Source organism: Heterocephalus glaber, unplaced genomic scaffold, assembly GCF_053883595.1.
Source record: "Heterocephalus glaber isolate CG9 unplaced genomic scaffold, H.glaber_assembly_v1.0 deba00001733, whole genome shotgun sequence".
Taxonomy (NCBI): domain Eukaryota; kingdom Metazoa; phylum Chordata; class Mammalia; order Rodentia; family Bathyergidae; genus Heterocephalus; species Heterocephalus glaber.
This window is the reverse complement of record NW_028258444.1, coordinates 13836159-13862871: the sequence shown is the minus strand read 5'-3', so window position 1 is coordinate 13862871 and position 26713 is coordinate 13836159. Positions and strand designations below refer to the sequence as shown.

The following is a 26713-nucleotide window of genomic DNA, read 5'->3' as shown; positions in this document are numbered from 1 at the left end:
ATATTTCTTGAACCTATTGTATTTCAAATGATTTTATATCAGAAGGGAAATGTCTCTATATAAAGAATCTGCTTTAGGGTTACATTTAATCTTTTATTGTACTTTTTAATTGCCTTCTGTCGGGTGTGGTGGTGCATGCCTATAATTCCCTCACTAGGAAGGCTGAGGCAGGAGGATCACTTCAAGTTTGAGGCCAGCCAGTGCTACATGGTGAGTTCAAGGTCAGCCTGAACTGCATAGAGTTTTAAGACCCTGTCTCAAAAATCCAAACAAATAAACAACATTCCTCCTGAACATGGATTTGGAGGTTACTTAGTGTGTAGAGTGTATATAGAAAATAAAATAAGTGAGTTACTCTGCTGGTACCACCAATAAACAATGAACATCCCTATGATAAGAATTGGGGAAAGGAAAAATCCCAGACTTTTTTTAGTACAAATCAAGGCTGAGAGAAGATCTACCTTATGCATCTTAATTTGGAAATCCTTTGGGATAAGCCAAGAGGATATATAAAGAGGAAAGATAGTGACAGATTTCATTTCTAGAACATGAAAGCTGTGGTTTCTTTGTGCCCATTAAATATTCAGACTGCTTCTTTTTGGTTTTAAATTGGCTTTCCTATGATGTAGGTTACATCTTAAAGATAAGAGAACTGAGGCATAGAAACATTAAATTGAATTACTGAACCTGTGTTTCAAGATGGAATTTTCTCTATCACCAGCACTACACCAATGCTATGAAACACTGTGCTGTCAAGTAGAAATATGATGCAAGTTACAAACCTGTCCGTAGAGTGGGGCAAGTCCCTCTGTAGATATAAGGATAGGAAAACTTAAGTGAGAGCTAGTCTCCAAAATGAGAAAAGGGAATCACAGAAAAAGTTACTTTGAGGACAGCCAGAAACTTTTGTCAGCTGGTTGCTAATGTTAATCTCTTAGTCTGAAATATCAGCTCTAGATTTAAGAATCATGAGGGCATCTTACGTGTCTCTCTACTTCAGTGTGTGTGTGTGTGTGTGTGTGTGTGTATGTGTGTTTTCATTTGGCAAGAATATGTTCTAGAATATAAGTGTGGTTTCAGAATTTACTGGGATAGGTGCTTATTTGATTTTTAAATGTGCTGTATACAATTATTTGATTAAATTACTTTAGTTATAGGTTTATATATAGAGAACATCCAGGTGCACATGAAATAAATAGAATCATTTTGCCTTTTCTTTGTTCAAAGAAAAGCACTATTTCCTTCTCTCAAAACACTGTGCTGTCTGATATGCATCAGACATGTCTGATGTGCATCAAATATGATGCAAGGTACAACCACAGTTTTTGTTGATCTGAATTTCCTATATTTAATCTATCTATCTAAAACACCATTTGAAACATAAAAGCAATATAAAAGTCACTAAGAATTTTTTACATTCTTTTGTTATACTCTGCCTTCAAAATTTTGTTTGTATTTTACAATTACAGCCTTGGAGAGCCACATGTAACTTGTAGGGCCACATGTAGCTTGTAGGTATTGATTGGACAACACAGCTCCATCAGATCACCAAAGTTTTGTAGTTCTTATCTAAATTCTGGAGATTAAGGACTTCTATTGTTTCTTTTCCCTTCAGGCCCCTTACCTCCTATATTCACAACTTTAGAAAATTGACAGGACTCTCATGCTTCCATTTACTGGGCTGTCAGTTCCAGTCCCTGTTTGTTCTTTTATTGTCAGTTTTCTGGCCTTGAAAATATGTCCCAGGGGTCTGTGACTTTAATAGTAACACAGAACAGCACTGTGGTTTTGAATGTGAGATTACTGGAAGAGATATACTGCCAAAGCAAAGAAAGACTACCATTTAAGTCCAATGTATACATGCCTTCTGCCACTGTTTTGATAAGAGGTTATGATTCGGAAAAAATCCTCTGTTAAGTAAGCCAAGAAAAGGCAGATATTGAAATGTGTACTTCTTCCATGAAGGCAATTCTTACAGAAATTATATCTAAAAATCTAAGCTACTGAACAGTAACTAAAGAGAAAGGCTGCAAGTTCCAAGAATTATGTTATTACTTCCGGACTGGTAGGCATGTTACAACATTGTTAATGATCCTTGTTTTTTTTCAATTTTTGTAAGTACGTGTTTGCAGTACATAATTGTCCTGCATGTTTGCTGCATAAACCTTTGTGGAGGATTGGGACATGTGCATAACACATTTTAGTTCTTCTTTCATTCCTTTCCCCTCCCTTCATCTTAGTTCCTTCTTGAAAAAGATCTAATTCTCTATCTTCTATTATCCATCTTTTGTTTTTGTTTTTGTTTTTTTGTACTGAGGATCAAACTCAGTACCTTGTGCTTGCCAGGAAAGGTGTGACGCCACTGAGCTACATCCCCAGCATTTACCCATCTTTTAATTTGCTCTTTATTTATGCTTAGGTTTCTCATACAAAGGAAACCATGCGATATTTAAGCTTGTGTACTAGATTTATTTCACTTAATATGATGGTCTCAAGGTGCATTCATTTTCCTACAAATAACTTAAGCTTATCCTTCATTATGTATGGCAGAGTAGTACTGCATTGTGTATAAATACCATATTTTTTTTCTGTGTCTTTTTTTGAATTGATTTTTTTCCCCGGGAATGGAACTCAGGATTTTATGCTTTCCAGGTAGGTGTGGCACCACTGAGCTACATTCCCAGGCCTCTCTCCCTCTCCCTCTTCTTTTTTTTAAGGTAGTAAAGTTTTACATTTATTAAAGTTATTAAAGGTAGGGAAAGGAGTATGCTCTGCAGAGTGAGTGTGGGTCAATTAAAGATAGGAAAACAAGTACACTGCACACAGTGCAGAGAGGGCTGGTGAAAAGGCTCACAGGGGGCTACTACTTGTTTTTCTTTCTCTACCCATTCACCTGTTGATGGACATATAGGCTGCTTCCAAGATTTAGCTATTATGAATTGTGCCGCGGCAACATGTTCACATGTATCACAGTAACATGATGTCTTTAACTCTTTTGCTAAGATACCTGAAAGGGTGATATCTAGGACAAATGGAATTTCTAGTTTTACTTTTTAAAAAACCTTTTATATTGATTCCCACAGAATTTATCAGTTTCTAGAAGTATAATGATTTCTTATTGATTTACTCATTCATTCAAAGAAATTTTGAGTGCCAACTCTGTGCCTGAAAATGTGCTAGATGTTAATTTATGAGACATAATTCCTGCCTTTATTTTCCTTTGTAGTTTTATGGGATAGTTGTATTCTTCCTTATTGGAGTCATCTATGAGACTGTATAATAAAACTTTATAAAAGAACTTTGAAATGAACATGTTTAGAAAGCTCAGTTTTCTTTACTGTTATTTTCAAAGTGAGCTTTTGATACAATGAAAGCTATATCTTCACAACAGTTGTCATTGGATATGTATATGTGTCCTAAAAGTTACAAAAAATTTTCCCTATTATCCAGATGTTTGCCAAATTACAGACATGGGTGCAGTGTGGTAGGTGCTCCTCCAGGGCTGCCTGCTTCTCCATTCTGAAGGTTTTTCTGTTGGGTTTTTGGTTCACTCCTTTCTGGAGTGAGCCCTTTACCTGTGCAGAATATCTCAGAATGAAAATATCTGTGTCATATTTGAGGATCCTTGTCAGATAGTGAATCTGGAAACTTATTAATTAACTCATAATTACAAAATTCAAGGCACTTCTTTTCTGCTAACAGGACCAGACCATGAAGCTTGTTGAGAGTTCAGGCTGTCCAGACTTGGATTGTCCAGAGTCCCGTCAGATTACCGTGTCTCATAGCTGCTGTAAAGTTTGTAAAGGTAAGATTTTTCCACAAAGTAAGTTTTATGTGCAAGAACATGGATGAGTCTGGAGGACATTATGTTAAGTGAAATAAGTCAAGGACAAAAAGACAAATACCCCATATCTGCACTTAAATGTGGGAGCTAAATAGTTGATTTCAAACAAGCAGAGAATAGGATAGTGGTTACCAGAGCCTGGCAAGGCAGGGAAGGGAGAGGAGGAATCTGGATGGTTAATGGGTGCAGCATTGCAGTTGGATAGGTAAAATCATTTCTAATATTCTGTAGCACAGTGGAAAACCTATAGTAAACAAAAATTAATTGAATATTTCAAAATGGCTAGTAGAGAGATTCCTAACACAAAGAAATGGTGTATATCTGAGGTGACAGATATCTCAGTTATACTGATCTGATCATTACACATTGTATACATTTACTGAAATGTTGCACTGCACCCCTAAAATATGCACAATTATGATGTGTCAATTAAAAATAAAAATATGTTTAAAAAGATTTACATGTAAGAGTTATTGTAGTAAACAAGTACAAATAATATGAAATAGAAAAATTTGGGGGCATTCAATAGATATTTATTATATATATGATTTAATATATCCAATATGTTTGATCATGATGAAAACAAGGATTAATTTTTAATTTATTGTGAAGAACTAATTATTTGATGCATAACATATCTAGATTGCTTATTGATCAGTACTTCAATTCTCAATTTATAAATTAGGCTCATTTTTCAAATACATACACTGGCAGTACAATGGAAAGAACTTTGCCATGTAAAAATGATTTTCAATTACTATGTTACACAAACATTTTGACTATGTTAAAATTATTTCTCAGATCATTTTAGTGAAATGAATTTACATCAAATAACTTCAATGGCATAAAGTTTAATTAACAGTTATATTTAATATATGTTGAATTGGAAAAGATAAAAAAGTAGCTATCAAATTCACTTATTAGTGATTTTTATTTATTAGAAACTTTAAAATTTTAAATTTTTTTATTTTAGTGCAATACAAGTAGATATTAATAAAGAAAATATAAAAACCATTCTATGAAAATAAAATTTTTCATAACAAAAGTAATGAGAATAACAATGGTAAATATGCTGTATCATGATCTTAGAAGAATATATTTTCATTTGCTAATCTAGCTCTCAACTCATTTCCTAGTAATACACAAATATTTTATTTTGCAGAAAATATTTTAATTATTAAAGTATCTCACATTCAGTATAATTTTGAACTATTTCTTCCTATTTCACAATATCTATTTTGTCCTTATTTACACCTTCAGCTTCTCACACCAGAGAGACAATGTGATATTTACACATATGTGTTCAATTTATTTCACTTAAGAATATGGTTTCAAGGTACATCCATTTACCTAGAAAGTCTCATTTTTCCTTCTTTATGGCTCAGCAGTACTCCTATATATATTAAAAAAAACATATCTTTTTTATCCATTCATCAGTTGATGGGCATTTGAGATGCTTCCATGATTTAGCTGTTACAAACTGTGCTACTATAAACATGGGTGTGCATATATTGCTGTAGTATGATGTTTTTTATTCTTTTGGGAAGATACTGAGAAGGTGACTCAGCTGGGTCACATGGGACCTCTAATCCTTGGTTTTTGAGGAATCTCCACACTGATTTCCACAGGGGTTGCAACAGTCTGCACTCCCACCAATAGTGGAGAAGGGTTCCTTTCTCCCCACAACCCCACCAGCATTTATTATTGGCTGATTTCTTGATCACAACCATTCTTTCTGGAGTGAGATGGAATCTCAGCATTGTTTTCATTTGCATTTCTTGAATGACTAGTAGTGTTTAACAGTTTTTCATATATTTATTTGCCATTTCTACTTCATCTGAGAAGTGTGTATTCATTTCAGATGCCAATTTCTGGATTGGGTTTTTTAATGGGGGGGCAGTTTCTTTTCAACTCTTTATATGTTCTAGATATTAATCTTTTGTCTGAGGAACCATTGGTTAAAATTTTTTCCCAATCTGTGGGTTGTCTTCTAACTCTGTTAGTGATTTCTTTCTCTATGCAAAAGCTTTTTAATAAGATGAGGTCCCAGTTGTTGATTCTTTGTAGTTTTTCCCTTGCAGTCTGGGTTTTCATTCATGAAGTGTTTGCCTACTCCTATGTTCTCAGGCATTCTACCTATTCTATCTTCCAGCAAATTTACTATTTCTGTTTGAATATTTAGATATTTGATCCATTTTGATTTTAGTTTAGTGCATTGTGAGAGACATGTGTCTAGTTTTAGTCTTTGGCATCTAGAAAGCCAGTTATTCCAGCACCAATTATTAAAGAGGTGATCTTTCTTCCAGTGAACATGTTTGGCCCCTTTGTCAAAGATAAGGTGGCTGAGTGTTGGGGTTCTTTCTGCATCTTAACATCTATTCCATTCATCTGGTTTTTTTCCAGTACCATGCTGTTTTTATCACAGTAGCTCTGTAGTATAATTTCAAATCAGGGATTGTGATGCCTCCAGCCTTGCCTTGGTTGCTCAGAATTCTTTCTGCTATTCTAGGTGTCTTCTGGTTCCAAATGAATTTTAGAAATTATTTCTCTAGTTCTATGAGGCATGCTAATGATATTTTGATTGGGATTGCATTAAATCTGTGTAACAATTTTGGGAGTACGGTCATTTTCATTATACTGGTTCTTTCTATCCATGAACAAGGGATGTCTTTCCATTTTCTGATATCCTCTGCAATCTCCTTTTTCAGAGTACTATAATTTTCAATGTAAAGTTATTTTACTTCTTTTGTGAAATTGATTCTTTAGTATTTCTGTTTTTTAAAATGCTATTGTGAAAGGTATTGTTTCATTAATTTCTCTCCATGAGTTTGTATACAGGAATGCTATTGATTTTTGAGTATTCACTTTGTATTCAGCTACACTACTGAATTTGGTTGTTAATCTAGAAGTCTTTTGGTGGAGTTTTTGGAGTCTTCTATGTAAAGTATATTGTCACCCACAATTAATGATAATTTAACTTCTTCCTTTTCCTACTTTTATCCCTTTTATTTCTTTCTTGTTTGATTGCTCTGGCTAATGTTTCCAGAACTATCTTGAATATGAGTGGTGACAGTAGACATCCTTGTCTTGTTCCTGATTTTAGAGTGAAAGCTTTCAGTTTTTGACCATTTAGTATGATGTTAGCTGTTGGTTAGGAAAGAAAAGACTCAAAGTCATGCAATTAAGAATGAAAAGGGTAAAATCACAATGGATCCTGCAGAAATCCAAAAAGCTCATCAATTCTTACTTGGAGAGCCTATACTCCAATAAGATGGAAAACACAGAAGAAATGGACAGATTTCCTAGATACTTAGGAATTACCAAAGCTGAATGAAGAAGATATACTCTTAAGTGAAATAAACTAGACATGTATGTGTAAATATCACATCGTTTCTTTGGTGTGAAAAACTGAAAGGGTAAATAAAGACCAAAATGTATACTAGTTAATATGAAATAGGAAGAAATTGTTCAAAAGGGAAAGGAAACTGTGATAGGGGAAGTGGGGACAAAGGAAAAAAAATGAGAAAAGAAGGCAAAAAATGGAAATAAAGCTTTTGCAAATAAGAGGGAAGGGAAGGTTGAAGGGAGGGAAGGTGATTGGGAGAAAAAGAGGAATCAAGATATATCATGTACAGGTATAAACTCCTTGTGATGCATGTGATTGTTATGTATATTTAAATTGTGCCAGTAAAATTAATTTTTAAAAAAAGATATAAAAATTCTAAATAATTCCATATCAGTCAATGAAATTGAAAATGTAATTAAAAACTTGCCAACAAAGAAAATCCCAGGTCCTGACTGTTTCACTGCTGTATTCTACAAGAAATTTAAAGAAGACCTAATGCCACTACTCTTCAAACTCTTCAATTAAATTGAAAGGAAAGCAGTACTCCCCAAATCAATTCTGGAAGCGAGTATTACCCTGTTACCAAAACCAGAGAAAGACCTAACCAAAAAAGAGAACTACAGGCCTATCTACTGAACATATATGCAAAAATCCTCAATAAGATACTGGCAAACAATGCAGCAAATCATCAAAAAGATTATATACCATGACCAAATAGGTTTCCTCCCAGGGATTCAGGGATGGTTCAACACACACAAATCAATAAATGTAATACACTATATCAACAGAGCCAAAGATAAAAATCATATGATCATCTCAATAGATGCAAAAAAAGCACTTGACAGAATCCAACACCCATTCATGATAAAAACCCTACAGAAAATTGGAATAGATGGTCTTTATCACAATCTGATAAAAGCCATCTATGACAAACCAACAGTCAATATCATACTAAATAATCAAAAACTGAAATGGAAATTTTTATAAGCAAATTTTTCCAAAGACTAGTAGTGTTTTCCTAAATTCTTCTTAAATTTTGTACCTGATAGATAGTCATGATGTATCTGCTTAAGTGAATTAAAACCAAGATGCTCTCAGGCATTTCTTCTAGGTATATGTACCTGTCTAAATCTCTCTTTGAGCGCTGGTTCTGAATGTGCAGAACTTTATTAAAGAAATTTATACAACACTGTTGAGACAAGTATCTTGTTAATGGTGACTGTTGACTAGGAAGAAGTTTTTGTTTGTTTTTAATTTCTCCTAAGTTTTTGTAACTGACCTAGGACACTTTCCATTATGGTTGTTTCAAATCCCTCTCTCACTATTTTAACTCTTCTTTACTTATACGCTTATACACTACTGAGAAGACAGAGGCTATCAGAAATGCAATTTTTTTGTTGTTGTTTTTGACTGTAAGATTTTAGGCCTAGAACAAATAAGTAGAAGAGACTTAAAAGTTGTGGTTCAATATAAGAAAACAACAAGACTCAAGATATTAAAAAATGAAGAGGCAATGAGTTCTCTCCATTGAAAGTCTCTAAACTTTGTATCTTATTGTAGATTCAAGCATTAAAGTAAATCCTTAGTTATATGAAACTCCATTAAGATGCACACTCATTATGAAATTGCATTTATCTTCCTGTGTTATACTGAGGTTATGTATTTGTAAGTCCATCTTCTGCAGCAGACTATGCAAGTTGAGGGAGCATCAGGTTTTTATTTGTCTTTATACATTCATACCTAGTAGGACTTTTGGAGTATTTGGTGTTCATGACGAATATAGATAGAACTGCATAACTAGCTGCCCTAAATAACCTTCTAGCACTTCTGTAAATTATGTCCTTCAGGCTGATGCAAAGTCCGCCTTACATAGAAAAAAATAAAAATAAGAAACTTAATTATTCCATTTTTCTTTTTAACCTAATCTATAAAAAACAGACATCAAATCACCCACCCCACTTCTAGCAGCATGATACACTTTGCTTTTGTTTTGTTTTGTTTTGTGTTACTAAAGCTCCATTTCCATTTGTTTAGTGAAGAGTTTCAAATCTCAGTTCTGTGTGAAACTCTTTGGGCATTATGCAGTAGCTTAAAACTTGCTCTGTCCTTCAGGGAGTTTTCATGGTGGCTTTTAGAAACTAAGGAACACTTCAAAAAGAGCCATGATCAAGTAGACATGAAATGAGGGCTATTAGGATGTTCACCTTCAGAGTGCCTGAGTGAGTGCTTTGCACAAAGCATGAGTGGAGTTTGATATGAATCAAGAAAGCTCATTTTAGTCCTTTGATTTGGGACTCCTACTTTTCAGGTTCACTAGAAAGTCGTAAACAACCAAAGACATTGTATACTAGTGCTTTTTGAATTTATATGTATAGATAGATAACTTAGAGATCTTATTAAAATTCAGACCCTTCACTGAAGGTGTAGCTCAGGGGTATAGCACTTGCCCAACAAGTCTGTGGGTTCGAGCCTTTGCACTGTAAAATAAAAATTAAAAAAATACAGGTCCTGATTCAGGAGGTTTGGCTTTAGGCCTCAAGAATATACATTTCTGATATGCTCCAGATGTGCAGATGCTGCAGGTAAGGGGAATATACTGGGAGTGGTTACCTATTGCTGCATAATGCTGTCTCAAAACTCGGTGACTGAAAACAATTGCTTCGTTATAGATATCAGTATTGTGGGTTACAAATTCACATAGGTTTTGGCTAGGTGGTTCTGTTGGTGCTTACTGGAATTACTTTGTGATTTTCAGTAGGAAGCTGGGCAGGCCTAGCAGATTCAAGATGACCTCCCTATATACTGGACGTATTGATAGGAGTGGCTGGGAGTCTGGTCACAGCCAGGACTCCTTCCCTTTCTGTGTACTCTCAGGACTTCTTAAATGGTGGCTTAAGGATTTTAAAGGTGAAGTCTAGAACTCATACAGCATCACTTCTATTATATTTCTTTGGTCAGAGCTGTCATGGGGAAGCTTAGATTCAAGGGGAGGAAAAATTAAACTACACCATGGATAAGAGGAGCACTAAGAATTTGTTACCATCTTTAATTCACTACAGGTGCCCAGGGACTATTTAGAGATTGGAGAGATGAATAACACAGAAGTTAGTCAAGATTAGGTAGGACAATATTGAGGAAAGAAAGTAAAATAGTGCCTTTTACATGTCAAGAGAAGCCCAGATCACATCCATTTTGTTTTAAAAGAGACCTAACATATTACAAAAAGCAAGTTGAGAAATAGAAAGTCTAGCTACAGAAATTGTGCTTGATATAAGTTGTTTACCATTGACAAATTAATATGCTTACATAACACACTTAAGAAAACAATAATGAAACATATAATGACCCCCTCTGCTTGAGATTCTGATCATTACTGATATGAGGAGGGACCTTGGCATCACTGTTTTTAAAAATTACATGATAAAGTCCTTTTTGTTTGCAGCCAGAAACCACTGGCTTAGGTGATACTCAAACTAAAGTTGGACAAGTTCATCCTTCTTGAAACATTTAGCATTTAAAAATTTTTTTTGTTTGAAAAATAGTTTGTAGACCATTTTATTTAAATACATGAACAATGAATAGGCTACTGCAATCCAAGTAAATTCTTCACATTTTAGAACTTTTGTGAAGCTGAGTATTTAGCATTATTTAAAATAAAGAAGTGACTTCAGATATGCAGAATAAATTAGTTCTTCTGGGATTCAATGACTTCCAAACTAGAACCAAGACCAGCGCCCCAGGCTTAAATTTTGACTCAACTCCTACACAGATGTGACAAATTCAACTGTAATAAAATTTGCCTCCAATTTCCCGCCCTGTCTGCTTAGTGCTAAACATGTGTGTTCACATCTGAAAAAGTAAGTTGTTCAACAATGATTAGTAGGTATTCTCTTAGGGTAAAGCATGAGATGAAAATGTTGACCTTTCTATTAGAGGCTTGTCCAGTGGTTAGAAACCAAGCTGTGCCCTGAAATAAGGCTCCAAATTGTTAGGCACAAAATCAAATCTCACCAAGACTGTTTTCTAGGTGCCCTGCAGCTGGCTATATTTTGTAGTATTAAGTCAGAGGAAATGTAGCAGGAAAGATTTCACTTTTGTTGTATTTGAGAGCCAGCTCAAGAAAGCTAATAATAAATTTCATGGCAGAGATTCAGTGATACAGAAAGGACTCTTACATACAGAAATGTCTTATAAGACTTTATATTTGCCTTCCTTCCCTGTCCATTTCTTCATCCTTGGCACCCCCATCCCTGTTTGCAAGACTGTTCACTAGATGCCTCGCTTTTTTATTTACTTCATCACACCTCTTAATTATAACTAAGGGAGCCTCCACATGCTGAAGTTTGATTCGATATAGATCATTTTCCTTTTTTCCTTTCAAGATAAATCATAGATTCCCCCATTATCTATCACCTTCATGACTCTTGTTATCTGTGTATTACTAATAACATTTTTATAGTGTTAACTCATTTTTTAAAAGTTTAGTTTTATTCCTAAGCAATGGCATTTATAAAATAATACAATTACTAGCAATATTCATTTATTTCTTGTATGCGTTAAAAGAAATCCATTGCCAATACATTTTTCTATGTGATACACTTACATAAAGTGTACTTTGGAATGGGATAATCTTGTAAACAGCACTTATATTCTGTTATGTGCAAATGGCAGAGCAATCAGTTCTGCCCCCCCTTCTCCAAATAAAGAAGTGTATAGCCCTCAAAGGAGAAGATGTATTGGCTTCGGGTGCCCCTTGATTTAAACACAAACCCTGCGTCTTTACTTACAGGCATCTCTCTCAGTTTGTCTTGTCTGATGTGACTATCTTCAGGGTCAATGTGTTCTCAAGTAGATCTCTAATGCTTGTATTATTGTTATGCTGGTACTTACCCCTTAGGTAGGAGGAAGAAATGTTTTACTAATCACCTGAGTTGAAAAAAAGTTCCAGAATTGAGTTTCAGTGGTCTTCATTAGCTGGAATTGAAGTAAGTTGTGCTTTTGAAATGTATTGGTTGATGTGGTTTTATCCCATTGAGGGGTAGAGTCCATTTTCATCCGGTAAGCAACTGGACCAACCATAAGAGGGAGTGGCTCATCCAAAGTATAACTTGTTTTTTTTGTTTTCCTTTCAAAAATAAGGAATACATACCAAAGAGCCAAACCGACAAATATTCACAATAAATTATTATATTTTCTTTCTCCTGATAAGCATGCATTAGAATTGTATATACTATTCTTACTTGTCATCTTTTGTGTCTACTTCACTTTTCCAGTTAAGGAGAAATGCATATTTACATCTCATTTTAAAAGTCTAAATTTTATAGTAAACACCTAATTTTATGTACATTTGTAAAGTTTCCAAAAAGAATGGAGTACTTGATATCTTTGATATTAAAATTGAAGGAAGAAATGAAATAAATAGGTTGTGTTACATAATAAGTTCATCTACTTGTCTATAACAAACATTCGAATTTTCTTATATGATATGGACCTTAATATATTTATTTTAGCTTATTAGTAATACTCTAATAGCTGTAGTTATTAACAAATAGTATAATATTGTTTTATATAGGTGATCTCATTTGAACCTCACATTTTTATAAGGTAGAGTTTATTTTATAGATGAGAAAAACTGAAGGCTTAGAAAGGTTATTTTACTTACACAGCTAGTAATTTACACAGCCAGTTAGTGGCATAGTCTGGATATAAACTCAGGTTTGCCAACTCCAAAAGGTAAGCACTCTGAATAAAAATGCAGCTATGAAGATAATAAACTGTATTGTCAACTTGCACTCTGGTATTTTGAAGCTATTCCCTGTAGATTAAAAACAACCTACTTCAATTAAATCTGAAATTTTTACCCATTAGTAGTTAGCTCTTTGATCTTACATTTTATATCTAAGTAGTAAAATATTCTGTAGAATCAATCAACTTTTTTGTTAAAAGTGTAAATCAAAATAGCTATCTGACATTGCATATAGTAAATTAGAATCTGATTGGAATTTTTTGTTTTCAAGTCTTTGGCTTAATTAAAACCCTATCTGATAAAAGTAAAACACTTTCTAACTCTTACCTAAAACAATGAAAACAAGATCACATTTTTATCTTACACTTGGAAAATTCTTGCAGCAATTAACCACATGATGTGTGTGTGCCTCACGTCAGATGCTGAGGCAGGATCTCCCCATTACTGAGGCAGGACTCAAAACATAATGGCATAGAAAATATTGGGTAGAATCTTAGAAATGGGAGAAGAGAGAAATCAGCAAAATGAAAAGTTGAAAGATAGTTTTGAAAATTGTAAACTGAAGAGAATAATAAAAATACATCAGAAACAATAGCTTTCTTAGTCATGGTCCTCTAAAAGTTGTTTGAACATTACAGGTAAAATTATACAGAGATTTAGCACTATTTATAATTTAACCTCGTAATTTTATGTATTTTTATGAGTGGATAATTTTTCAAGTTAACTTTATTTTAATTTAGAATAAAAATGAAATTATCTCTGAAGCTTTTAAATTTAAATCTGATGATGTGCTGAGGTAATGAGATAGGTAATGAAGAGGCATTTTTATTTGAAATTGTTCCCCCTAAAGGCATTGTAAAAATACAGTGGAATACATCTTAAGAAATGTGATCTCAACTTAGCTACTTTAAAATGAAGGAAATAAAAGGACCTTAAGAGAAAATATTTTTAACTTTTCTTAACAATTTTACTTCTAATCAGCCTTAATCATCAGAATTTAGATTGTAAAGAATCTTGTCAAGAGAAGTTGCCAAGTGACTATATTAAATGCTGTTACTGACTGTATTTTTCTGGTCTTCATGCATCTATGTTTCATTTTATTTTTATAGAAATCACTAATCTGTTTGATTTTTTCTATCCCTTTTTAGTGACATTACCGAATTTTTGGAACATTGTCCTTCTTAAGGCTTATTAAATTGTGCCGAGAATATTTTACTGTATATCATGGTTTTATGTTTGTTTTTTGTTTTGTTTTGTTCTGTTTTTGCAGCTCTCACCCTCACTTTTTACAGGAGATACGTTTTAACTCTGGAGTTATACTCAAAACAGTTGGTTTAGGCATCATCCAATCAGTGAACACCAAGAAATCCTAATGGCAAACAATTTGATTAAAAATAATTCGAATCAATTTAGAACTTCCATCTTCATGATTTTCTCAAGTTAAAGATTTTTTTCTTGGCTCTACGTACTCAGAGATAACTCATCTAAGATACATGAAATATACTCTTTTTATCCTTTTCTATACATGGACTGAAATAGCAGTCCATTGACAATGTAAAACTAGATAGATAACTTGTGCATTAGGCAATTTAAAAATTTGTTGAATCATATATAATCATGTAATTTCCATTAAATATGGATTCCAGTGTTCAGGCTTTTTATTTTAGCCTCTTAAATGATCTTTGAACAAGAGGTTCAGATAGGAGTAAGAATTTCTGAGAAATTGCACATGATTGGTGTCACTGTTTATAAAGTTCTGCTTTTATGAAGAGTCAGGGATCTGTGAATTCTCTGTAATTCATAAAAATGTTCTTCTTTTGAATGGCCATACTTTGTCTTGCATATATCCAGATGAAATTAAAGTGATATCATTTTCATTTATTAACACATTTGAGAAAAAATTTTAAAAGATGCTAAATTATGTTTCATTTCTTAACTGTACAATTAGCATGTTTCATATACTTTTATTACTTTTGCTCATAGGTATTGGTAATGTTCAGGTTATCTTCTTTTTTTTTTTTTTTTTTTTTTTGGTACCAGGGATTGAACTCAGAACCTTGTGCTTGTGAGGCAGGCGCCGGCACCACTGAGCTAAACCCTCAGCTAGGTTATCTTCTGATAGTGTTATCTTTTATTGTCACACTTCATTTTTTACTTAGAATCTTTCATTGTTTCAGATATACTGCAGCTATATAGAATATAGGGACTAGATCACATTCACAAAGTTAAAAAACAATACATGGAATTAAGTTGAAGTAGGAGTTGAGTTGAGTTGGTACTCATAGCCTGTAATTCTCCTATTAACATTGATGAAGATATTAGTTTTTTAAAAAATTGTTTAGGGAAAATGGCTTTAAAATAAAAGTTACAGAGGCAAAGTTTATTTCTTTGGTCATAGTTTTATTTACCTTAATAAATTTCTTTTTTTCCCCTATAGGTTATGACTTTTGTTCTGAGAGGCATAAGTGCATGGAGAATTCGGTTTGCAGAAACCTGAACGACAGGGCTGTTTGCAGCTGCCGAGATGGTTTTAGGGCTCTTCGGGAGGACAATGCCTACTGTGAAGGTAATCTTTATAATGATGTGTAGCTCAGCTGTATAAATTTTCTAGGATTACTGCATGCAAAATTTATTAATTTCCTAGGTTGTCAAGTTGATGGGCCCATTAAAAGCAGTGAATTTAATTTGAAGCATATTAATCAGCTAAAATAATTATCTTTCAAATTAAAGTTTTTCAGCTATCTGCTATATGTCACACTAATAAGTTAATATGGCTGGTTTCTTGAATTAGAACAATACTTCCACTGTGAAATTGTCTTCTTTTTTCATAATTAGATATACAGATAGCTCACATATTGACATGATTACTGTGCCTTGCAGTTAGGATTGTAGTTAGATTTTTCCAGACAATGTTGTGTAACAAAGGCAATAAACATGAAGATAAAGTGCCTACCACTATTTTTGTCTACTACTATAAGTAATCTCAGTGGTTATATTTATGCTTGGTGGTATTTAGTAAATAGTTCCAATCTAGTAAATCATTTCCCAGTTACTCTTAAAATTTTTAACTAATGTCCACCCTAGTTTATTCTCTCATGGAAACAATTCAAACACAGTCAACAGTCCTATAAAATTCATTTAGCTTTGGCTTTGACTGTTCCTACAGACCTCAAAAGTTCATGAGACATATTTATCACTTCCCCAAGACATAGATTTAAATCATTACCATTACTTGTGAGACTAATGAATCTTGTAGATGAGAACATTGATTTGGTAGTGTTCAGGTGTTTGGAGGATTTGGAGGATTCTAGATTTACTTCTTCCAAATGTCAAGCACATAGTATAAGTCCCTAGAAACAGAAAGCCTCAAGTGTAAATTGTAACCTTTGTTTATATACAGGATGATTTGTTAGCCCTTAGGAAACCAACTTCTATTGTTTCCCATAGTTTTAAGTAGATATTTTTCTGCCTTAAATTGACATTCATTTTTTTAAAAATTGACCTTTAAATCATTTCTTTCAGTGCTTCTGATTCAATCCTAAAGGAACCATTTTATTTTTGCTGAAAGCAGGACATTGGCTTTCCTCTCCCGTTTGTAATGAACACTTATTTAAAATTCTTCATTTAAAAAGATTTTATATAAGAGATATTTTTTACTTACTGAAGTTTATTCACATACAGTGCAGAAGTGAACTTTCTTACTAAAATAATGTATTTTTATCATAATATTTGAAATTTCTAATATGTACAAAGCCACACTGGTATCATGAATTGATACATTCATAGAAGTCTTTCTGAAACTTATTTTATGATCATATTTTTTATCTTGAGCTGTTTCTTCTGTTGATGTTAAGATATATTCACTTACATAATAAACATAGTGAGCAACTGTTATGTACCAAGCATTTTTCTAGGCACTAGGCAGTAAATGGTGGACAAAACTAATAAGTTCCTATGCTCTGAAGTTTGGCATGGTGGCAGGATATTTGTAACTGTAGAAATAGAGAAAATAATTGCAGCGGAAAATAATAGGAAGCTAATGAAACAGGATGATGTGCTGCAGATTGATTGTGGATTAATTTCAATGGAATGGTCAGGCTTTGGGGCAAAAGTCAAGGAGAGTGGTGATTGACCCAAGACTTGATGATTAGGGAACAGTTATGGGACAGAGCATTCCAACCAAAAGGAATAGCAAATAGAAAGGCTCAAAGTGGGAGCAAGTTTGAAATATTCTAGAAATAGCAAAAAGGACAATATGGTGGAGGAGGCAAAATATAAGACTCAGTTGGAAAATTAAGCTGGGGCCAGGTAGTAGGGAGAGGTGTAAGGATTTTAGACTTCTTTCAAGTAGAGGAATGGCACAGTCCCATTTGGATGGAAAAGGGAGGGTAACTGCACTGTGGTAGGGGAACGATAGGGTGAGGTGTGGTGGGGGAGAACAGAAGTGTAAATAGTTGGAAGATTATTGCAGTAGTCAAAGCAATAGTGGTGGTGGCCAGAATTAGGAAAATGACAGAGAAGGTGAAGAGGAGGGAGGCATATTAATGGTATGCTTTGAAAGTAGAAACTGGCAGTGCTTGCGGATAGTTAACTGTGGTGGAGAATTAAAAAGAGGAACCAGGGGAGCCAAAGTGTTACAGAACTTGAGCAATGTGTGGATGGCCCTCTCATGAGACAAGAAATAATCTAAAGAAAGAAGCTAGAGATTTACACCATATTCTTTGTTTAAATTGTTTATCAATGCAATTTATTAAAATTTGTTTAATCATAAAGACTAGGTCACTTGATTTTTATCTGTAAATTGTGTAGCATCAATTGACAGCTGTTTTCCATCTTGAATATATTACTGAAAAATGTTTTCCAATTTTATGCTATTTATTTTTCATTTAAAGATATAATCTTAAAAACTTAGAATGATGGAAAAGCTTTCGAATTTATTGTAGGGATCCTGAAGTTTTTCCATATTAGGGCTTCAATATTATTATACTTTTCGTTCATTCCATGCTACATATAATTGAATAGTATTTGGTTTTAATAAGTTTTGCAATATTCTTCTCATATTCGGTTTTCCTTTTCTAATTTGAGGGTGTTTTGACTTCTTAGAATCAGTACTTTTTAAAAGTGTTTATGTACTGTGGAATGACATGTATTAACCTCTGGCTTTGTAGAGCCTATAAAATTAGACTTATCATTATACATAAAAATAGCAAGTAATAGTTTTTAAGTGGCATAAATTTTATTTGCTAAATTTCTGGAGTTGTTTTAATGATGTGGCTCTAAATGAGACTATTGATTTTTACTGTGGTTTGCTTGATCAGGGTTACTACAGCATTGATAAACGTTGGAGTTCATTTATTTGTTTGACATGTATTTATTGAGTACCTATTTTGTGCAAGGCTAGAGCTAGAGGTGAAGCCATAAATGGAAATATGCATGACTGATATTCTCTTAGGCAAGGAAGATCATTACATCAGAGAGTAACTGCAGATGTGGCAAGTACTCTGAAAGAGAAATATGTTAACAGGGAAACTAATCTAAGTAGTTGAGCTGGTGTTAGGGAAATTTTTACTTCAAGAAAAGAGTTTAATTCTGAAGTCTGAAAGGTAAATAAAAATCATCTAGCCTTAGAAGGTAGGATGGGAAAGAATCTCTCAGGAGGAAGAAACAGCTACATAAATTATGTCTCTGGATAGAAAGAAACATCCTTTAAAACAGAAGGAAAGCCAGTAGCTGGAGAGAGAGCAAGGGAGAGGTGCTCGATGGGAAGCAGAACCTTGAATGTCACACTGAAGGAGAAAGGTTTCATGCTAAGAACAAGAGAAAGCTAAAAAAAGGATTTAAGTAGAGAAATGTTGTGATCATGTGTGTGTTTTAAATAAATCACTTGGGATATAGGATGTATGAGAAACAGACTGAATGCAGGGTCAGTGGAGATTGGCTAGTGGAGGAGAGACAGTGACAACTTGCCTTAAAAAGGCACATGTGGAAGCATTTGAGAGCTAAAACCAGCCAGTTCTCATGATTAACTGGTGATATTAGATGATGAAGACAGAGATTTGGAGGTTGATTCCCTGGTTTATAGCTTAAGAAATAGGCAGATATTGGTGCTTTTCACTTAAGGAATAGTTCGGGTAGAAAATCATGTTGGGTTTATAGTATTTCTGGGACATTTGATTTAGTATACTTGGATGTGGCCCTCAGATAAGTTTAAGTTGGACATAAAATCTGAGATGCTTTGATGTGCATAAATGGTTCTTGAGGACATAGAAGAGATTACCTGCAAAGTTTGGAGCAACATTTGAACATTTTGCAGAAAAGATGCTTTGGCAATAGAGACAGGAAAATTATGGCTGAAATGTAGGAGAAAAGAGAAGAGAAGTCTATGCTATAGAAACCGAGAGGTCTTAAGATGTGGAATTCTGTCTTTGTCCAATTTCTGTTGCTATAACAAAGTACTGCAGACAAGACATTTCATAAATAACAGAGGCTTATTTGCCTCACATTTTGGGGGACCATGCAGTCCAAGAGCATGGCATTGGCATCTGCTTACCCTCTGTATCATAACACATCAGAGGGTATCACATGGCCAGACAGAGTAAGCATGCCAGCTCAGGTTTCTATTCCTCTTCTCATAAAGCCACGAACCTGTAGCACCACTCTCACGATGTCATTTAACCATTAACACATGCGTTTGGGGATTAAATTTCCAACACATGAATTTGTGAGTGGCATAGTGAAAACATAACAGCTTCCACTAGATTAAGAAAGATAAAGACTGAAAAATTTCCCTCACATTGAACCTCACAGATGGCACTGGAGACGTTAGAAATAATAATTGTGACTCAAAGTTGGTAATAAAAGCAATGTGGCATACATGGAAGATTATGTAAGGAAAAAAATGGAACTGAAGAAGATAATTCCTTTTAGGTGTTTGCACTGATAGGCAAGTGAGAGAACGGTGGTGTAAGAGGAAGCCCAGTTAAAGAAAGGATTTTCTTTCTCACCCCATTTTGTCCTTTTACACAGTATTAGTTCCTTCTCTCCAGTATTTTTGGCCATGTGGATAACTTCTTGTCCTTGAATAAGATTTATAATTTCTCTGATTTTTATAAACACAGTTTAATGTTGGGATTTTGTGACTGCATGGCACGTGTGCCACAGAGACATAAAGCATCTAAGATATATGGAAATATATTAGCCAATTTCAGTTACACACATATATGTATAACTTTTCTTTTTGAAATTATATATTTATCTCCATTTTGTGTCTTTCATTTCCTATAAGTTCTTACTAAATTTTAATTTACTTTACCCTTCATTTGGTTTCATATCAGTACATATAATCTATAAAAGCTGTCAAAAATAGGTTGGACATCATGTTTTCAGAATAGCTTTTTGCTACATGCTTTTAAACTGAAAATTATGGGTGCTTTTTCTATGTTGACAGTATCTTCTTTCTTCACCTTCTACTTTTCAGTATTATGTTAGACTCATTTTGGCATCGTGTCTCAGATAGTGTCTTCAAGAGTTGTCTATTCAGTACATTTCTCTTCAGTGGATAACAGTTGTTGGAGATTATAGGTATATCAGCCCCAAAGTGCCTTATAATGCAGATGGTTTTCTTTCTGATTCATGAAATCCTTAAAATCACTAGTGCTTTCCCTATCTAAACCTTTGGTTTTACAATAAAAATAGGAAAAGTGTGTTTTGCATAAATGAATTGTTTATATAATTTCATATCACATATAATTACAGAAATTGAAAACTTACTAGTAATTAATAAACTTTATGAGCCTTTTTTCAAATTAAAAACATATGGGAAGTTGTTTGGTACAGTCTGATACTCACTCCAAAGTATATAATTCCTGAGAGTACGTGTGTGTGTGTGTGTGTGTGTGTGTGTGTGTGTGTGTGTTGTACTTGGAGACTGAACCCAGAACCTTCACACTGAGCCACATCTCCAGCTCAAAATTTTAAAAATCTTGCTAAATTGCTAAATTGCTCCGCCTGAACTTGAACTTCCTATGCTCCTACTATAGCCTGCCAGAGTGCTGGGATTACAGAAATTTACCACCACACCCAGATTGTAATTCCTTATTGAGAGAACGGTTTCTCTTAAACTCATTCACTATCTTTCATTCTGACTTTTGATGCCAGATGTCTTATTCACTTCCTCTCATCTTCTGTTGAGGCATTCTGTCCCCATTGTCTCTCCCTACTCCTACATAGCTAATACCGATTAACTGGATTAATGCTGATAAAATACCATTTGTTCTATTTAAAAGTCTACCATGCCTTCTTTTCTTTTTTCTTAAATTCTTTTATTGGTACATTTTAGGTATACAACACATTTACATTTCTCATTGGGAATTGTACCTTTACATGATGTGTCTTGGTTCTTATTTTTTCCCCATTCCTAGCCCTCCCTTCACCCCCTCCACCCTTCCCTATTTACAAAGACTTTATTTCCATTTCTCATCATTTTTCCTTTCCCTTCTTTCCTTTCCCTTGCCCCTGCCACTACCCCTACCCCTTTGGACCTTTGCTTCCTATTTTGCATTACCGATTATTCATTCTAACCATTGGTACATTTTACATATACAATGTAATGACATTCATCATTGGATATTTGCACCTTTACATAATCTCTCTTGGTTCTTATTTTTCCCCCCTTCCCCTGCCCTCCCTTCAACCCCTCCATCCCTCCCTATTTACAAAGATTTTAATTCCATTTTCTCATATTAATTCTATTCCCTTCTTTGTTTCTCCTACCCCTCCCACTTCCCCTTCCCCTTTGCTCCTTTTCTTTCTATTTCACATTATGTATTATACGTTTTAGACCTTATTTACACTTTCAGTTTCTCACACTACAGAAACTATTCAGTATTTAAACATGTGTGTCCTGTTTATTTCACTTAAGAGTATCGCCTCAATGTGCATCCATTTAGCAATAAATGTCTCTAATTTCTCATTTTTGATGGTTGAGTAGTACTCCATTTTATAAAAAAACCTCTCATTTTCTATATCCAGTCTCCAGTTGATGGGCATTTGGGCTGTTTCCAAGTTTTAGCTATTACAATTTCTGCTGCTATGAACATGGGTGCATATATATCACTGTGGTATGATTCTTTTAATTCTTTGGGGAAGATCCCCAGCAGTGTAATAGCGGAGTCAAATGGGACTTCCAGTCCTAGTTCTTTGAGGTATCTCCATACTGATTTCCACAGTGCTTGCACCAGCCTACACTCCCACCAGCAGTGGAGCAGTGTTTCTCTTTCAGCACAGCCCTACCAGCACTTGTTATTGGTTGATTTCATGATAGCAGCCATTCTTTCTGGAGTGAGGTGGAATCTCAGCACTGGTTTCATTTGCATCTCTCGAATAACCAGTGAGGTTGAACATTTTTTTCATGTATTTATTTGCTATTTCTACTTCTTTGTCTGAGAAATCTCCGTTCAGTTCAGATACCCATTTTCAGATTGGGTCTTTAAATTTGGGAGGTCTGATCTTTTTAAGTTCTTTATAGATTCAAGATAGTAGATCTTTGTCTGAGGAAAAGCAGGTGAAGATTTTTTCCCACATTGTGGATTGTCTCTTCACACTGCTGGTTGGTTTGTCTTGTTGTACAGAAGCTTTTTAATAAGAAGAGATCCCACTTGTTGAGTATTTGTGCTAGTGCATGGGCAACTCAGGTTTTGTTCATAAAATTTTTTCTTACACCAATGTCTTCAAGAGTTCTACCTAACCTCTGTTCTAGCCGGTTCAGCGTTTCTATTTTAATATTTAGATCTTTAATCCATTTTGATTTTAGTTTAGTGCATGGCAAGAGATATAGGTCTAGTTTTAATCTTTGGCAAGTTGAAACCCAATTTTTCCAGCACCATTTATTAAAGAAGCTATCTTTCCTCTAGTGAGGGTGTTTGACTCCTTAATGGAAGATGAGATGGCCGAGTGTGTCTGGTGTTGTTTCTGCATCTTCTAATCTGTTCCACTGGTCCTCAGGTCTGTTTCTTTGCAAGTACCATGCTGTTTTTATCACAGTAGTTTTGTAGTATAGTTGCAAGTTGGGCATTGTGATACCCCCTGCCATGTACCTGTTACCTAGAATTGCTTTTGCTATTCTGAGTCTCTTCTTCTTCCAAATGAAGTTTTGGATTGTTTACTCAAGGTCCGTGAAGTATGCTGCTGGGATCTCAATTGGAATTGCATTGAATTTATATAGCAGTTTTGGAAGTATGGCCATTTATACTACATTGATCCTTCCTACCCAGGAGCAGGAGATGTCTGTCGATTTTGTGATAGCATCTTCAATCTCTCTTTTCAGAGTGCTATAGTTTTCAGAGAAGAGGTCTTTGATTTCCTTCATTAGGTTGATTCCTAGGTATTTCAGGTTTTTGGATGCTATTGTGAAAGGAATAATTTGCCCTATTTCTCTCTCAGTGAGTCTGTTATTTGTATAGAGGAAATTTATTGATTTTTGTGTGTTGACTTTGTATCCAGCTACTTGACTGAATTTGGTTATTAAGTGTAGAAGACCTTTGGTGGAGTTCTTGGGGTCTTCTATATAGAGTATCATGTCATCTGCAAATAATGACAGTTTGACTTGTTCATTTCATATCTTTATTCCTTTTATTTCTTTCTCTTGTCTAATTGCCATGGCTAATATTTCCAAAAATATATTGAACAGGAGTGGTGGTAGTGGACATCCTTGTCTTGTTCCTGATTTTAGTGTGAAGGATTTCAGTTTTTGACCATTCAATATGATACTGACTATTGGATTTTCATAGATGGCTTTTATCAGTTTGAAGTAGAGACCACCGTTTCCAATTTTTTTAGGGATTTTATCATAAATGCATGTTGGATTTGTCAAATGTTTTTTCTGCATCTATGGAGAAGATCATATGGTTTTTGTCCTTGGCTCTATTGATATAATGTATTAGGTTGATTGATTTGCATATGTTGTACCATCCCTGTATCCCTGGGATGAATCCCACTAGATCAGGTTGTATGATCTTCTTGATGATCTTCTGCATTCTAGTTGCCAGTATCTCATTAAGGATCTTTGCAACTATGTTCATTAGTGCGATTGGCCTATAGTTCTCCTTTTCAGTTGGGTCTTTCTCTGCTTAGGGGATCCAGGTGATGCTTGCTTCCAGGAATGAATTTGGGAGTATTGCTTCCCTTTCAATTTCATTGCAGAGTTTAAACAGTAGTGGCAGTAGTTCCTCTCTAAATGTCTTGTAGAATTCAGCAGTGAAGCCATCAGGGCCTGGGCTTTTCTTAGTTGATAAGTTTTTAATTACATTTTCAATTTCATTGGTTGATATTGGGTTGTTTAGAATTTTTAGGTCTTCTTCGTTCAACTTTGGTAATTCATATGTATCTAGGAATCTGTCCATTTCTTCTGTGTTGTCCATCTTATTGGTGTGTAGGTTCTGGATGTAGGTATTGATGATCCTCTGGATTTCTTGTGGGTCTGTGGTAATTTCACCCTTTTCTTTCCTAATTGCATGGCTTTGGGCCTTTCCTTTTTCTCATAAGGCTGGCTAAGGGTTTATGGATTTTGTTGATTTTTTCAAAAAACCAACTCTTGGCTTCATTGATAGGTTGTATCATTCTCTTAGTCTCCATTGCATTGATTTCTCTTCTGATCTTTATAATTCGCTCCCTTGTATGAGCTTTGGGTTTGTCCTGCTCTTCTTTTTCTAGAAGCTTGAGGTACAGCATCAGGTTGTTTAATTGAGCTCTTTCTGTTTTCCTAATATGCAAATTCACTGCTATGAATTTCCCTCATAAGACTGCTTTCATTGTGTCCCATAGATTCCGATATGTTGTATTGTCATTGTCATTTAATTGTAGGAACTGTCTGATTTCTTTTTTAATTTCCTCTGTGACCCATTGGTTATTCAGAAGTGTGTTGTTCAATTTCCATGTGTTTATGAAATTTTTGCAGTTTCTTTTCCTATGGATCTCCAATTTCATCACACTATGGTCTAATAATATGCAGGGGATAACTTCAATTCCTTTGAAGAATATGTATTCTGATTTTGTGGGGTGGAAAGCTCTGTAAACATCTGTTAAATTCATTTGTTCAAGAGTTTGATTGAGTTCTAATATTTCATTACTCATTTTTTGTCTAGTTGATGTATCTGTTTGTGACAGTGGACTATTGAGGTCCCCCACTACAATTGTATTAGTGCATATATGACTTTTCGTGTCCATTAGTATTTGTTTTATATAGTTGAGTCCACTATAGTTTAGTGCATAGATATTTATGATTGTCATCTCTTCCTCTTGGATTGTTCCCTTTACAAAGATGTAGTGTCCTTCTTCATCTCTCTTAATCAGTGTTGGTTTGAAATCTACTTGATCTGCAAGGAGGATAGCTATTCCTGCTTTTTTTCAGGTTCCTGTTGCATGGAGTATTGTTTTCCAGCCTTTAACTTTCAGACTATGAGTTTCTTTTTGAATTAAGTGTGTTTCTTGTATGCAGCGTATTGTTGGATTTTGCTTCTTGACCCATCCTGCCAGTCTATTTCTTTTGATTGGTGAATTGAGACCATTAACGTTGATGGTTATAACTGAAACATATTGACTTATAATTGCTATGACTTTTTCCTTTTGTATGGTTCTCTTCCTTTACATTTAATTTTTTGTCATGCCAGATGGGTTCATTCTGCTTTGCTTCCTGGGGTTGTGATCCTCATTGTCTGTTCCTAGGATATTGTGTAAAATTCTTTGGAGTGCTGGTTTGGTATTCATAAAGTTCCTAAGGTGCTCTTTTTCATGAAAGTATCTTATTCCTCCATTAATTTTGAAAGATAGTTTTGCAGGGTACATCAACCTGGGTTGGAGGCTGTTCTCTTTAAGGGTTTGGAATATGTCACTCCAGGCTCTTCTTGCCTTGATGGTTTGTGTTGAGAAGTCTGCTGTGATTCTGATGGGCTTTCCTTTGTACATGATTTGTTTCTTTTCTCTGACTGCTTGTAGAACTTTGTTCTTCTGTTGTGTTTCTGGAATCTTAACAATTATATGCCTATGTGTAGATTTTTTTTTTTTTATCAAGGCTATTTGGAGTCCTGTATGCCTCACTTATCTGTATGTCAAGTTCTTTTCCCCTGGTTGGGAAGTTTTCTACCATTACTTCTGTGAAGAGTTTTTTTTTTATGTCATCTGTACTCTCTCCTGTTTTTTCTTTAACTTCAGTCAGTCTTATGTTATTCTTCTTTGCATTGTCTAGCAGCTGCTGGATTGATTTCTCATGGTCCCTTATAATTTTGAAGCAATTTTTCTTTTTCCTGGTCATTAATTGCAGTCTTACATTCTATATCTGAAATTCTGTCCTCACATTGGCTCATTCTGCTGTGTCAACTTTCAGTGGAGTTTTTCATGTCCTGGAAATCTATTTGCATCTGTTTTGTTGATTTCATTTTTTTCCTCTGTTGGGATTCCATCATGTTCCTCAGGTCCTCTTTAGATTTATTAATCATGTCTTCTACTAGGAGCACAATCTCTAATGATATCTGATAAATTATTTCCGATTTTTTTTTTCCTGATCCCCTTTTATTGTCAGTTCAGTGGGTCCCGCTGGTTTAGTATCAGAGTGTTCCATCTCATTTCCCTTTGGAGTTTCTGCAAGTGATCTGGAAGTCTGGTTTTGAGACTTATTTACATGTCTTCTGATTTTGACCCAGGGGGTGGGGGTGTGCTGTTGGCACCCACGCAGCTCACCTCTTCTGAGCTGGGAGAGGTGGGACTGCGGCTCAGAAGCCCCTAC

At 34.6% G+C, this 26713-nt stretch overlaps 1 protein-coding gene across 4 annotated transcripts in view; it reads left to right on the top strand.

Moving 5' to 3' along the window:
- Nucleotides 1-26713, top strand: part of Nell2 (neural EGFL like 2) — a 586229-nt gene that overhangs the window by 318061 nt on the left and 241455 nt on the right. For all 4 annotated transcript variants that reach the window (XM_087200079.1, XM_004863157.4, XM_004863159.4 and 1 more), the window contains 2 exons: nucleotides 3703-3805; nucleotides 15374-15502. In XM_087200079.1, the coding sequence (XP_087056205.1) occupies nucleotides 3703-3805; nucleotides 15374-15502 (232 nt within the window). The remainder of the gene's footprint in view (nucleotides 1-3702; nucleotides 3806-15373; nucleotides 15503-26713) is intronic.